The sequence below is a fragment of the Felis catus genome, chromosome A2, assembly GCF_018350175.1.
Source record: "Felis catus isolate Fca126 chromosome A2, F.catus_Fca126_mat1.0, whole genome shotgun sequence".
NCBI classification, from domain to species: Eukaryota; Metazoa; Chordata; class Mammalia; order Carnivora; family Felidae; genus Felis; species Felis catus.
This window is the reverse complement of record NC_058369.1, coordinates 29,588,230-29,604,761: the sequence shown is the minus strand read 5'-3', so window position 1 is coordinate 29,604,761 and position 16,532 is coordinate 29,588,230. Positions and strand designations below refer to the sequence as shown.

The 16,532-nt window shown below is 40.0% G+C and overlaps 1 protein-coding gene across 5 annotated transcripts in view; it reads right to left on the bottom strand.

Moving 5' to 3' along the window:
* PTPRG (protein tyrosine phosphatase receptor type G) overlaps positions 1 to 16,532 on the bottom strand; it is a 718,204-nt gene that overhangs the window by 292,442 nt on the left and 409,230 nt on the right. For all 5 annotated transcript variants that reach the window (XM_011280147.3, XM_045051777.1, XM_045051779.1 and 2 more), the window contains one exon: positions 11,815 to 11,994. In XM_011280147.3, the coding sequence (XP_011278449.3) occupies positions 11,815 to 11,994 (180 nt within the window). The remainder of the gene's footprint in view (positions 1 to 11,814; positions 11,995 to 16,532) is intronic.

Here is a 16,532-nt window from a genome sequence, read left to right as displayed (position 1 = left end):
TGTATGTTAGGCGTGTTTTAGCAGGGGTTGGCAAAATTTCTCTGTGAAAGACAAGACAGTAAAGACAAGACAGTAAATGCTGGGCCTCTGGTCCCTGCTGCAACAACCCAACCTAGTCCTTATAGCCAGAGGCAGCCACACATGATACGTAAATGAATGCATAAAGCTATGTTCCAATAAAACTTTATCCAAACTAAAACGTGGATATAATTTTCACAGGCCATGGAATCTTACTCTCCCCTTGATTGTTTTTCAATCCTTAAGAACACAGAAACTATCAGGGACTGTCATGTGGTGACCCCTAAAATGCAGTAAGAGGTTTTAGAAGATAAAATACATTAAACCAATCACACGCCTTTAGTTCTAAAGCCAAAATACATATGAATTAGCTCAGTATTGTCTTAAATACTGTTGATGACCCTCAGCCTGTTATCAATTCTATACCTACCACTTTGCATCCAAAGAACGAAGCCAAAGCACTTTGAGTGCATCTGTTACAATACACCCAGGGACTCAACAGCATATTATAAATATTTGATTTTACCTAAATCATTTATGTCTCTGTCAGGGGTCATTTTACTTGTTTTATATGAATAATTAAAAGCATAATTAGGGAACTGTACAATCTGAAACATTCATCTCATTTTTCATATTACTGTATTCCTCACTAGAGCACACAGCATGCTATGTGCACGCACCCTTGCCCCAACTCTGAACGTGGCTTATAGTCAGTCGTGTTTACCTATAGGAGTGAGAAGTGACAACTTTCCCCAAACTACCACGTCACCATTTTCGGAATACCACTGATGACACAGAGCCATTTCAAAACAAAATAAACCAAAAGTACTTACTACAAAACACAGAATGTCTCCGGAGCCATGAGCTCAGAAGATGGACAGACCTAGGTTGGAATCTAGTTCTGACGCTTCACAGCAGCATGACCTTGGGCAAGTTACCTGACCCCTCTCCACCTCAGTTTCCACCACTGGTCAAATGGCAGTAACAGCGCCTACATAGCAAGGCTGTTTTGACGCCTGAAGGAGATCACACCTGGAAAGCCCTTAACAAAGCAGTGCCAGAAACCCAGGAAGGACACATGCACTGGAGACTATTGTCCAACTCCTTTGTAGAGATATGGATGGAGCTAATGTAGAACACAGAGGGGCTCCCACACAGGTGCTAACTCTCCATTTTCAGACAGACTTCCATTTCAAAGCAATACTGGCTTCCCCACAAAATAAAAAGTGACCCAGGACAGGGACGACAGCAAGGGTAAGTGTGCCCCAAATACTTGAGAGAAGATCCTAAGTGCTGAGTAGATGCTTTGAATTCATTACAACACAGAATAAAAAGGGATTTCCTTTTCTTGATTATTTCTATGCTTTGGTCACATCAAGGGGAAAAAAAGATCTCAGTTTAGTGCTGATATGCTCTCCACACTTCCCTGATATTCATTCATTTCCCCCTTGTACCCTAGAGTAAGTATTATGCTGAATTTAGTAACTGTGGCAATTTTGATTTATTTTCATAGATCACAGACATACATGTTTACAGATGTCTATCCATGTCAGATGGCACTGGTCTTCCTGTTAAGGTGTTGGTACAAAGATTTCCTTTATAATCAGTTCATTTAATTAAAATAGAGTCAATGAAAAGAAAAATAGTAAGTAGATTATACTACATAGAAAGAAAGAAAGAAAGAAAGAAAGAAAGAAAGAAAGAAAGAAAGAAAGAAAGAAATTTTAAATTCTAAAACAATAGCATTAAGTTGAATCTGGATAAGGGGGACAATTAGGAAGGTAGAAAATAACAGCTAAAGAATGGAGACTTCTAGGATAGGAGGGGTAAATGGGAAAGATATACAGGAGTGGACTTTTTTTTTTTTTTAAGTTTATTTGTGAGTGAGCACGTGCACACACATGCGTTCACACACACACACACACACACACACACACACACACACACGTGCACACGAACCAGGAAGGGGCCGGGGGCGGGGGGGAGGAGGAGAGAGAGAATCCCAAGCAGGCTCCACGCTGTCAGCACAGAGCTCAATGCGGGGCTTGATCTCACAAACCATGAGACCATGACGTAAGCCGAAATCAAGAGTCGGATGCTCAACTGACGCCCTGGGAGTAGACCTTCTAGACCAAGGCCCACTGGTTGTTGAACTGCTATCATGGACTGGGATGGAATCACAGCAGAATGTTTGAGGCAGTGGAAGGAGCGAGCTGGGGCTTCAACTTTGGGGTTTCTTAACCTAGAGTCTATAGTCCACGGTAGTAGCCACCCATGGGCTTTGGGGTCTTGCACCCTCCTGATACAGGAAGTAAAATTCTGAGCGTGGGTGCACACACGGAGCCAGACTCTGGAGCCAGGGGAGCCTGAATTGAAAAGCATCATCTGTCACACTCCCAACTGTGGGAAAGGCATTGTACCTCTTGGTGCCCGGGTTCCCATTCTATAAAACTGGAATTCTACAACAGCAGCTTCACAGGCTTGTGAGGAGATGGCAGGAATGACAGATGAAGAATGTTCAGAACAGTAATTCCTATATGACATGAGAGCATAAAGACAGCATGGCAGAACTGTGCAAGTGTTGTTTATAAAGGTTATTACCGTAGGGAGAGGAGCCACAGTTTTTACAGACTCCCCCTGTGTCTGAGGCTCCCCAAAGTGTAACAACATCCCAGATTGTCCACAAGGAGTGGGGACGGGGAAGTTACACCACGGGTAAGGGATTCATTTTCTCCCGAGCTTGAAGGAATAACCGAGTACCTGGCATTCACAGCACTGTTTGCAGGACATCCACGCACTGTGTATAAATAAAGCTCAACATGTCTATATAATGCTGGGCTAAAGCAAATGTTCGCACCAAAATCTGAGTAAACAGCAGTAGGCGCCAAAAGTTAAATAAATAAAAATGGATGGGAGGGAAGCTAGCTGTTTGCCATCTTACCTCCACTACCTCCAAGCAATTGTTTAACACTATAAAATGAGAAAAGACTTCCAGGATTGGATCTTAATGGTGGGACCCCCCAGACCACCCACAATACAGGTGTCCATTAGGGGATGCTTTGGCCCTTGGTAAAAGGGAAATGTTCTGGGGCACCTGGATAGCTCAGTAGGTTAAGTGGCAGGCTGTTGGTTTCGGCTCAGGTCATGATCTCACGGTTTGTGGGTTCGAGCCCCGCACTGGGCTCCTGACAGTGAGGACCCTCCTTGGGATTCTTGCTCTGCCTCTCTCTCGGCCCCTCCCCTGCTCATGCGCTCTCTTCAAACTAAATAAATAAACTTTAAAACTAACAAACAAAAAAGGGAAATGTTCTGGTCTGCAAGTGAAGAAACAGGACCTCTAGTTTTAGAGTTCTAACTTCTCTGTAGGCACTAGCATTTACTTCTTCAAATATTTATCAAGTTATTATCAGGGAAGAAAAGGTAAGTAAATCAGACCTAGCTCTCGCCTCCATGGATGGTACATTTGGTGGAAAGGCAGGTCCTGGCAACTGAAATAACAGCAGAAGCAACCTAGCAAGTGGGACAAGTGGTAACAGATGAGAAGCCAACCCCAGAGAGGAGAAGGGGAGTGGGTATCTTCAAAGACTGATGAAATGACCTGAGCAGAGACTTAAAGGAGCAACCTTGGGAAGTGCTGACAAGAGGAGAACACATCAAGGGAAAAGAAGCACATGCAAAGGCCCTGTGGTAATGGGAGTAAGTAAGAGGAAGCCAGGGTGGTTGGTGTCCAGAGAGCAGGGTGTGACACAGAGGCTAGGGAATGAGTCAGGGACAGTGAGCAGTCTGTCTTTACCCTCAGGAGAAATGGAAACTCCTTGATATGCTGATAGAGAGACCAAGAAAGAAAGAGGGGGAGTCAGAAAGACAGACACGATCAGATTTGGGAAATAAAACTATTCTGGCTACAAAGGAAGAAGGCCTGGGAAGGAAGCAACACTAGTTGGTAGGAACAAAAGTTGGGAGGTTACTGCACTCATCTGCTAAAGACAGACGGGACATGTTAGGTCGGTACAGTCTCAGACATCCAAGAGCTGTCAAGTCATGAGATTATCCTGGGTCTCAGTTAACTCACCGCTAAACTGAGCTAGATGAACAAAGTAGATCAGTTGACCATTTACTCGTACAAGATATGACAGATGTCAATCTAGCACAGAGTCCTGTGCCCTAAAAAATAAAGGCGGGCTTCAAAAATGACCCTCAAAATTCAAAATTTACTCAAGTCTATCTGTGTAAAACAGCACTGGTCTTCCTACCAGGTAATTGGTGTGTAATTGGCTTCTGTCTTTCCCAAAACTAGTTTCTACCACCATGGCACAGGGGCTGGGACTGTGGGATTCAGAGAAAAGAAATGGAGCAGAGCGGATGTGACACACAACTTGTACTGTACCAAAGACAGACCCAGTGAAATCGCTCTGACTTGAATTCCAGAGTTCAGGCAAGACGGAATAGTAACAGGATGCAAGAACCTAAGAATTTGGACCTCTAAAATAGGAAAAAATTTATTTTTTTTAATTTATTAAGTCTTTATTTTAATTCTGGTTAGTTAACACACAGTTGTATTAGTTTCAGGTGTACAATATAGTGATTCGACACTTCCATACATTACTTAGTATTCACCAGATACGTGTGCTCTTAATCACCATCACCTATTTCACCCATACCTCTCAACCACCTCTCCTATGGTAACCATCAGTGTGTTCTCTATAGTTAAGAGTCCATTTTTTTGTTTTGTCCCTTTGTTTCTTTGTTCACCTGTTTTGTTTCTAAGATTCCACATATGAGTGAGATCACATGGTATTGGTCTTTCTCTGACTTATTTCACTCAGCATTATACTCACTAGCTCTATCTGTGTTGTTGCAAATGACAAGACTGCATTTTTTTTATGGCTGAGTAATATTCTGTTGCGCGCGCGCGCGCGCACACACACACACACACACACACACACAACACCTCTTTTTTATGCAATCATCTTTCGATGGACGTTTGGGTGGCTTCCATACTTTGGCTATTGTAATCTATCTACTTTGCTTAACTTAACAACCTTTTCTTGAATCCACCTAGGCCAGGCATTGTGGCATATCCAGACAAATAAGAAAGAATGTGGGCAAAGAAAAAACTACACAGTGAACACATATAAAGTGGGAAAATGGAAGTAAAAGCATGGTGATAAATGCTTTTCCTATCTGTCCTTGGTGTGGGAGGAAAGAAAAAGTAGAGAAACACCAAAAGCCATTCCAATAGTTCAAATTCATAGGAGAATGTGGCTTATTAACATACATCAGAAGCACCGTCTAACTCTTAAATTCTGATCATTTAGCTTGAAGCTAACACTAGGAACAGCAAGATTATCTTGAAATATTCTTGATGAATGCATTATCTATTCATTCTACAAAAATGAAAGAAAGGGAAATAACTTTAGATGAAATCAAATGAGAACTGGCACAATAGACAGTTATGGCTCCTCAGGAAGAAAAAGAGAGATGCTATCTGTCTTGCAAAGGTATTTTAGACAACTTTTGAGAAGTGGGCTACATACAACCAACTTGCTTTATTGATTATGCTGGATTGGATATATAGCCCTCTCAGGGGGTTAAGACTCATAAGAACATTAAAACTGTTTTATGGGAAAGTTACTGTCTGTACATAATAGGCTGCTTTAAATATTAACTTTCTATATTCATATTTTAATATCCAAAAGACAGTCTATTTTACAGGTAAGTGACCTGTAAATTTCCATCACAAAAAAATAAATTCTCTCTCCTGAATTTATTTTGTGGAAGAACTAAATTCAAAAAAAGACTTCTGGGGAATAAAAAAAAAAACATGTGTTGGTTAAAAATTAATGATGAAGGAAAAAGACATTTTTTCTTCATCTAGGTATTCAAGGTATGTATAAAATGAACAAGTAAAACAAAGAAAGACCATGTGGCTTATGGGGGGGCTTTTCTTTCATGAAGCTTATAATTTTTCTGATAATTATAGATTCACGTGCAGTTGTAAGAAATAATACAGTGGTCCTGTGTCCCCTTTGTCCAGTTCCCCAAAATGGTAACAGCTTGCAAAACTGTAGTAAAATGACATCCATGTTTTTGTTTTTTATTTTTTAATTTTTATTATTTAAAAAAATTTTTTTAATGTTTATTTATTTTTGAGAAAGAAAGAGAGACAGGGCACGAGCAGGGAAGGGGCAGAGAGAGAGAGAGAGGGAGGGAGACACAGAATCCGAAGCAGGCTCCAGACTCTGAGCTGTCAGCACAGAGTCTGACACAGGGCTCGAACCCACGAACTGTGAGATCATGACCTGAGCCGAAGTTGGAGGCTTAACCGACTGAGCTACCCAGGTGCCCGTTTTTTATTTTTAACAATTTTTTTGGAATGCCAGTAATTCACTCAGAAGCAAATGTTGCAGTTTAATAATAAAAAACAACTGTAGAGAAGCGTCCCATTTTCCCCGTTACATTACCAAGTACATAGAAGAAGAAATGATTTACTTCTAACTACAAGTTCTTACACCCATGAGCATACATCCATAAAACTTGTTGAGGCTTTTAAAAAATATTTAAGTCCGGGGCTCACTTTTGGAGAAGGTTGCAACAGGGGTCAGGACCTGGGCATTTTTAAAGCTCCTTAGGGAGTTTAGATGTTTCCTTCTGGTTGACTCTCTAATTTTAGGTTGACTAGGGAATTTTAGGTTTTCTAGGCCATGGTTTGGGGGTATGGGAAGCATTTCTTACAGATTTACTAGGAGTAGTGAAGATCTTGGCCTCTCATTTTTGAGAGTCCTTTTTCCCCAATGAAAAATGTCATTGTTTCTCTACATTTTCTTTGATTCTCGGCTTCTTCCCTGGGCCTTTACCTGGGGTCTTGGGCTCTGCAGGTTTCAGGTCACCAAACAGGGGAAGGCCTTTCTCTTCTTCCCGTGAGCTCTTCTGGAACCAGAAGTGAATTTGGGAGACTTTCCTATGGCATGTTTTATATGTATGCTTTCTTTCCTGGAGTTTTGGTACCAGCAGAAGGATTTAATCTTCAGATGTTTCTGGTACTTTGTACTTATACTCTGCTGACCACTTTCTTCTCACACTCTGGATTCTCTTCCTTTTTGGGGTCCAGATCCCTTTGCTGGAATACCACTAGCTGGAGGTCCACTTCCTCTTTAGTTAGGGCTGATGATATGTGTGTTTTCGAAAACTGATGTTATCTGGGATACCTGTAAGTACTTTTCACAGTGGATACTGTCAATACTCCCCTTAATTTAGATGCATGGCACCCTGCACAGTACATATACTGTTTTTCAGTTGAATTTATAAGATTCATGCATGGGAAATAAAGCAACTGATCTTCATTTCTCCAAAATACTGGAAAATTTATGAACTCATCTGGCATTTTAACAACTACAGAATGAAAGAAGTTTCTAGGTTTGTGCTTATCAACAACAACAAAAAAGAAGACAAAGAAAAAAGAAAATCAATAACACAAGAAATTTCTGCACCCCTGTTCCTAAACCACCATAAACTGAAACTTAAGAGAACAGAGAAACAATTCCATGTTCTTGTTTAACATTGCCTAGATGTGGTTGTCACTTTTTAAAAACCAGCCCTATGGAATCATCTTAAGATTATTTGAAATATGGCCAATTGAGGATGATGTCATGAATTTTACAGTAGTAAGTACAGTGTGAGAAGTAATGGGGATTTATTTCTGCTTCTCAGAAAGGCATGCTTCTTCTAGACTCTCTGAGACAGATGTGCTCGTATTTGGATGGCTGCGCTCTAAATTCAGGCGCGCGCACTCATGGATCTACAACAAGTTGTTGATGACTCTAGGAAGTCAGCACAGTGACAGAGATTGATAATCAGCTTCTGGAAGACCAAGGTCATGAATCAACGTGCATTGAGTGAACCCCACACTCATCTAAAACCTGTCATTGGTGATATCAAGCTGAAAGCTGTCACTGAAACGTGTTATCTTTGCAGAAGGCTGTCAAACGTTGCGAGTCAAGTAGAAAACCGTATCAGAGAGCCCAGCGAATTGCCTTTGGCAGGTTTCCGGAATGTGGCGCCGAGGTGGCACTCCATGCCAACAGCTGATAACACCTAGTATGTCAACGCTCCCGTCCACCACATTCGGATGGTCGGAAGAGTTAATATTCCCATCACGGTTCTCCAAAGGTTACTCATGCTTGAAATACAAAGCAGGACCACTGATAGAGAAATTCTGAATTGTAACAAAAAATATATATTGTCTACATTGGAGGAGAGAAATGGGGGTGAAAAAGCATGTGTACAGATAACATTACCAGTCCCACATGTTTCCTGCGCAGCTATGCAAATGGATGACTCAGGTGCAAGAGAGGGTAGCCTACCTACTCTAAGGCAAGAGGACCACCGATTATGAGAACATTATGAAAAAGAGCCTAAAGCCAGGAATCACTGTGCTGATAAGTGAGAAGCAATTTACGAACAAATGAGGCCAACCCCAAACCATCAGCCATGAATAATATCAGACAAATGCTGATTTGGAGAAAGAAAATGAATCCTCCCCAAGTTGTACATACAGCCACTTAGGTTAAAAGAAAAGACAACTCTGGTTTCATTCTTATTGTGGGTCAAAAAGGGCTGACAGTGAAGTCATTTTAGCTTAGCACTAGGGCTCTGGCCAGCCAAGGCTTTTGAAAGGGATTACTAAGAGTGGTTTGTAGTGATATCCTTGGTTACAAAGGGATCATTTCAAAAAGAAGGAAGAAAGAGAGAGAGAGAGAGTTTGTTTTAATCGTTGAAAGTTATAAGAGTTCAAAAATAAGATACGAAAAATATACTTAGTACCAATAGAATCCCAGGTAGCATGAGGTAGAGATGTAATATAATAGCCCTGTGTTTATTTTTCAGATCAGGCAGTGGGGCACAGCAAAGCGTTCTCTAATTCCATGGACAATCTAAAACTGATAATGGCACAATAGTGACTAAGAGGGAGATAGCTCCTTGCATTAGCAATGGCGAAAATAGAATGTTTCATATTAATAAATTTCAAATGACAAGTGAGGGTGATTGTGTTAAAATGAAGCAGGAGACTAGAGTTGCTGACCTGATATACAAAAAAGCGAGAAAGTGTTCCTCTGTGCTCTAATACAATAGGAAATATTAACACAGCAAAAACCCAAGGAAGGTAAGAACTTTATTTCCATTTGTGCATTCGGCACAGAGCTGCCCAAGAGAACTTTCTGCAGTGATAGCACACACTCGATCTGTGTTGCCTCAGCATGGTAACTGCTGCCCATATGTGGCTACTAAGTATTTGAAATGTGGCTAGCACAATACTACCCATGATCTTCAAATTCAAACTATGCTACAAAGCTATAGTAATCAAAACAGTATGAAACAGGCATACAAACAGACACATAGACCAATGAACAGAATCTAGACCCCAGAAATAAGTCCACACATATACAATATACGATCAACTAATATTTGACATGAGAGCCAAGAACACTCAAAGAGAATGGATCTCTTCAATCAATGGTGCTGGGGAAACTAAAGGTTCATATGCAAAAGAATGAAGGTGGGCTCCTACCTTACATCACTCACAAAAAGTAACTTGAAATGAAATAAAGACATAAATCTAAGACCTGAAACCATAAAATTTCGGGAAGAAAATATGAGGAGAAAGCTCCCAGACATTGGTCTTAGCGATCTAAGGGATGATTTTCTGGACATAACACCAAAAGCACAAACCACAAAAGCAAAAATAAAGAAGTGACATCACATTGAACTAAAAAGCTTCTTTCTCCACGCAAAAGAAATAATTAAAAAAATGAAAAGGCAATCCAATGAATATGAAAAAAAATCCACAAACTACACATGTGATAAAGATTTCCATACCCAAGATACATAATGAACTCATGTAACTCATTAATAGCAAACAACAACTACAATAACAAAAAACAATAACCAAAACCCACTGAAAATAATCCAAAAAACCAAACAACTAAATAGCCCTGGTTAAAACTTGGCAAAAGACCATAAGCATTTTTCCAAAGATACACAAAGGGCCAAGAGGTATATGGAAAGGGCTGAGCATCACTTATTATCAGGGAAATGCAAATCAAAACTCCAATGAGATGTCACCTCACACTTGTTAGAATGCCTATTATCAAGATGACAAGAGATAAAAAGTATTGATGAGGATGCACAGAAAAGGGACCCCTTGTGCACTCTTGATGGGAATGTAAATTGGCGCAGCTGCTATAGAAAAGAATATGGCAGTTCCTCAAAATACTAAAAATACAACTACCCAATGATCCAGCAATTCTACTTCTGGGTATGTATCTAAAGGAAATGAAATCATTATCTTGAAAATACATACGTACCCCCATGTTCATTGCAGCATTATTTACAATAGCCAAAACATGGAAACAACCTAAGTGTCCATCAATACATGAATGATTAAATAAAATGTTACACACACACACACACACGTGTGCACACACAATGGAATACTATCCATAAAAAAGAATGAAATCCTGCCTTTTATGAGAATATGGATGGACCTCAAGGGCACTATACTCAGTCAAGTAAGTCAGAGGAAGACAAATATTGTATGTTCTCACTTATATATGGAATCTAAAAAAGCTGAACTTAGAGAAACAGTAGAATGGTGGTTGCCAGGGGCTGAAGATGTGGTAAATGGGAAGATGTGGTCAAAGGGTATAAACTTCCACTTTAAGAGAAGTAAGTCCTGGGGATGTATATCATGGTGACTAAGGTTAACAGTACTATATTGTGTATTTCACAGTTTCTAAGAAACTATGTCTTAAATATTCTCACTGGAAAGAAGGAAGGAAGGAAGGAAGGAAGGAAGGAAGGAAGGAAGGAAGGAAGGAAGGAAGGAAGGAAGGAAGAAGGAAAGGAGGAAAGAAGGAAAGAGAAAAGGAGGGAAGGAGAGAAGGAAAGAAAAAAGGAAGGAAGGGAGGGAGGGAAGAAGGGTGGGAGAAAGGAAGGAGGGAGGGAGGGAAGGAAAGAAGGGACAATGTGAGGTGATAGGAATATTAATGAACCTAATTACAGTAATCACCTGGCAATATATGCATGTATCAAATCATCACATTGTATATATTAAACTTATATAATGTAATAAGTCAATTACTTCTCAATAAAGCTGGAAAAATAAAAGTAAAAAAAAATAATAAAATAAAAAATAAGTCAAAAAATAAACAATAAATACAATAAATAAAAGTCAAAAATAAATAAAATTCTCCCCACAAAAAAAAACCCCACAAAGATCTGAATATGTATCCTCTGCTTTCAAACACTGAACATGGACAACCTAATGAACTCAGGGGGGAAAAAAAAATATGTGGCTATTACAACAGAGGGAGTGAACTTTAATCTTATTTGCTTTTAATTAATTAATAGTTAAACTTAAAAAGCCACATGTGGCTAGTGGCCATCATCACAGATAGAGCAGATTTCTGAAAGTCCATTCTATACACTTTACAAATGTTGATTCACTTAATCCTTATGACTTTATGAGGTTGACAGTATTTTATTATGTACCTTTATTATACTTCTAAAATCTGAGGCACAGAGAGTGGTTAAGTAATTTGCCCAAAATCACACAGCTAGTAGAGCAAGTGGCTGGTTCTCACACCAAGAGCTGATCCCAAAGTTCTCATTCAGCTCTATGTCCCCTATAGCAACATGCACTACCTAAGGAGCAAGTCATAGGTAAGGTAAATACTAGAGACATCCAAAAATATTTCACAGTCTTTTGTGGACTAGTAAAAAAAAGACAGACTCTACCTGTTTTCCCTGTGTTTTTCATCCAGGTTTTGTTCGAAGACTCATTGTCAAAGCCATCAAGTTGCAGCTCCTGGTACTCTTCGCCAACCTGTGCATGCTGGTCTAAAATGTCTATGGGAGACTGATGACGGCCCCTGCAGCTAACGCTTGATGTGACCCAGTGCTCAGGACCATAGGCACCTGTTAAAAGAAAACGATATTTCAATCCTCATGGTTCAAGGATCAAGGATGGAATGAACAGGAAGTAGGAAGCTAAGCATGATGTCTCCGAAGGTACATTTTCCCCCATGTGCCCACTCCAAAGATGTCAGTCCAGTGGAAACTATGGATCCAAGCCACTTGCTTGATGGGGTGAGAAGATTTAAGAAAGGATATGTCCCTTAATATAGTTTTGTTTTGATTTGTAATCAAACATTTGCTAACTTTCTCTGTAATCAGATTAAGGAAGTTGAGCAGACGGGCTGTCAGAGTCGTTCACATTTTTAAGAAAATTTAAATAAGTTTCCCAAAATAAGCAAAGCATTGATTCACAAGAAAACACCTTAATCAGTTTAGCATATTTTGCTATCACCAACAGTGTAACAAACACAACTTTCTTCTTAGCTCCCAGGAGTTTGTGAACTGGAAAAGGGAAAAATCAAAAATCAAAAGCAGTATAACACGGGATAAGACTCACTACAAAGAGGCAATGAGGCAGGGTTTTTAGGTTAATTGTGAAAGATTTTTTGGTTTGGCCTGATGTAAACTTACATATTCAGGTACTCCCTCTCCTTCCGAATCCCTCTCTGGCCTAGGAGATGGGTGTATAAAGGTGCGTTCAGACTGAATGCAGCACTCATATAAAGACAGGCTTCTTGGGGATACACGCAGCAGGAATAAAATAGAATGCAACTATAATGCCGAATCCTACTGGGTATCAATCAGGCACAGGCAGAGAAAACATACTGCACCTGCCTCTCTGCTATACTTGGACATGAAATGATCTGGGGGGGGGTGATATCTATTAAATTGATATCAAACAATTAAACCAATATCTGAGACTGTTCTGTTCCCGGCCTTTGCCCTTCTAGACACGATAAAGCAGGAGTGGCATGTTGAATGGACACGTCTCTTGCTAGAAAGATGAAGATACATCTGTTCTTGAGAATCAGATATAAAATAAGTCTAAGTCTTATAATTTTTAGGTTTCCCAATCAGTAAAGTATAATGTGTATACATACATACATACATAATACATGGATTCCAACCTAGGTTTTATAGCTTCAAATTTCTTCACGTATCAGATAGAAGAGGACAAATAGCCAAAGTGATTCTAAGAGACCAATCCACCCATGAACCAGTATTTTCACACCTCATTCTATACCTAGCTTTGTGTGATGGAGGAACAGAGACACCATAAGTCTCTCTACTACTGAATAAAAGCCTACACATTTGTCCCCAACCCACTGCCATCCACCATGGGCCACGAATGTCGCCATCTCCCTATGTCTATACAGCTTACAGCTAATATAAACAATGGTACCATGTAAAAAGAGACAAAGAAAATCTTTTCACTCATGGTCATGGAAGCTTCATGGCTGCAAAAGCAATTGAGGTGACTCCCTAAAAATGATCCCTATTCTTGCTGTCTGGCAAGTAACTTGGCTTCTTCCTATGCCTGGGTCATTTTCCCGAATTCTCATCCCAAACAGTAAGATAAAAGAGACTATCAGGAAGAACATGCTCACCGCTTGGCAAAGGTTTAGCAACCTCAGGGCACTTTTCAAAATCATTTACAAGTGTCATAAGGCTTTCTAGAAAAAGTTAACATCACCATTGTCTTTACTGTTGGACTTCTACTAACGGAAGACACATCAAGGGCTTTTCACTCCCGTTGTTTCACCTCTTGGTCAAATTCCCTAAGACTATGATGAGTCATAAAGGAACAGAGTGTGCATTTGCATATATTCTAGCCAAACTTCACTTTCATCTTGCAGCACTACATTTGAAGGAAAACAGGAGGGGAAAGGGGACATAAGGAATGGCTCCAATTTTCCGATCCATTCTTTAAATATTCTTATAGGCGAATAAAGTGATTGTTGATGTGTCTCATGAGCCTATATGTTCAAATTATGGAAACTAATGTTGTAATATCGTACATATGTGTGTGTGTGCAATGCCTTTTAGGATCTCACTAGTACAATAAAATTATACTCGGTGGGAAAAACGTGCACAGTAAAATAACTCCAAACATGTACGACTCCGAAGAAGAATGCGAGCCATCATTTGTAAATACAGACACCTGATCATTATCCTACTAATAAAGAAAAGTACTCTGCGACCTTTTAAAAGTACTTGCCACTCATATTGGTTCTCAAAACCTTCCAGACATGGGTGAAATATAATTTAGCACTCTATGAAAATATAATCAGGGTTCGTACCATTGGGATCCATTTATTCACTGGTAACAATCTGAAGATTTAAGCCAACGACATGCTTGCTTTCGCACTTCCACCCAATGTACATTCAAGTGCAAGTTTAATTGAAACTGATCTTCCACTTCGGATTTTAAATTAATTTTTCTTTGGAGTGCTTCATGCTCCAGACACCCTTGCCTTACAAAAACCCCTATGTCATTAGTGGAGGAAACAGAACACTTTTCCAAGCTCGGAGGTATTGATTACCTATTCTCACATTGAAGCACCATTACCATTCCACACTGGATAAACCTCTTCAGTGTTGAGACACTTTATAAAGGACTGAGAATTATATCATTAATCATTTGCAGCTGTACAATCTCACAGGAGTGAATGCTTTGTTTTTCAGAACTTGGGATAAACGCTGTTGAGTAAAAAACATGGCTCTAAATAAAGACTGTGGTTAACTTCAAACCTAGTTTTGGAGGCAAAAACCATCAGCAAGAAGCCTTCCACCCTCAGGGATGACATTACCCATCGAAAACAAGAAGGAAAAGTCATTTGCGCTTCAGTTTCCCCCTACTGACTCTTTCTTAGAATGAGCAGTTGGCAGTTAGATCCATTTTCAACAGCTCACCAACTCTGACATGACAAACTAATGTACGAGGATACCTTCCTAAAAGGGGCAGGGTAGAGCACAGGGGTAGAAACCACAGGCCAGTTAGGTTGCCAGAAGAAACCCGCCATTCACCTGTTAAGAGTCTTGTAGGAATGAGTTATTTTTTAAAAATGTTTATTTAGTTATGTTTGAGAGAGACAAAGAGAGCATGAACAGAGGAGGGACAGAGAGAGTGCGAGAGAGAATCCCAAGCAGGCTCCACATTCAGTGCAGAGCCCGACGTGGGACTCAATCTCACAACCGTGAGATTTTTGACTTGAGCTGAAATCGAGAGTTGGACCCGCTGAACCACCCAGTTGCCGTTGGAGGAATCACACCTTAATGGAGACACACTGCCAACATATTTGCAGCAAGAGGATCAAACAGTGGCTGTGGAATCCCACTCAACTTGTGATGAAAAATATTTTCTTTTTAATGAATTCAGTGGATGCATTTGAAATTCCTGGCTAAAGGTTTGATGTCAGTGAAAAGGTACCCCTGGCAGGGAGGCTTCCACGAGGCACGTACAGGGTTGTGTGTTATCTTGGCAGTGGGCTCCTGTTTTCCCTGGAACATCCTATCACTAATATAATTTGTTGTTTATTTCTTGGTGTCTGTCTTCCCCATTAGTTCATTACTCTCTGGGAATAGGTTCCTTCTCTGTGTTGTGTTGTTTTATTCCTATGCCTAGCACAGGGTCCTACCTACAGCGGATTGCTAATACATATTTTTTTATGAATTAGAAGATGATTTTAACGAGTTGCATACTTCTGTCTGTCTTCCAATGACACTACGGTGCTATTTTGGTTTTCATTTTATACTTCTATCTGCTGACCTTATTAAGTCTCCCTGACTCAAGAGTCAGGATATCAACCTCAGAGATAAATACTCCTTCCTTTCATCACTTATATGTTAAATTAGCCTGAACGGGATGAGATAAAATAAGCTGCAGGTATGTGATGTGCATGATGGAATCGTGTGCAAATTTAACAAGCCCACTAAATGCAATTACAGTTTTTTAAAGAAAGGAATGTGACAGAACTTTGCTTTCAACGCATTTATTGAAGCATGATTATTTTTAAGGCTCTCTTCTTTTTTCTATGCCTTAACAGTGTTCTCTAATCAAAGAAGGTCAACTAAGGCAGAAAAATAGTCTTGTTTCATCAACTTATCACTGTAGACATTTATATATTGAACTGACATCTGCTCAGTATCAGGCACAGTGCTAAGAAATGGGGGCCAGAAAACGGAGCTGCCAGTTGCCCTGGGGGTCTCCAGGACAACTTAAGAGGAAGGTGATTCAATTTTCTCATCCACACAATGGGAAATATTAGTGGTATCCACAATAAAGGGTAGTTTTGAGGATTATATGAGATAATCAGTGGATAAAAACCCAGTAAATGGTGGCTGCTATTTTGCCATTGCTATTGTGTTATAAAAACATGTAGCAAGCCCTCAAGAACTTGATTATCTAATGGAGGAAACAAATGTGTAGTCCAACCAAGAGCTAAGGCAGGAGGATGAAGGCGTTTTATGATATACAGAGAGAGAGGAGGGGCCCTCGCCTCCCCAGGGGTAGGACTTTGAAGTTGACAGTTTAGGGGAGTCACTCTTTGAAATGCTAAGAAGTTTACTAGGCCCTGGTACTTCCCATCTGTAGAGCA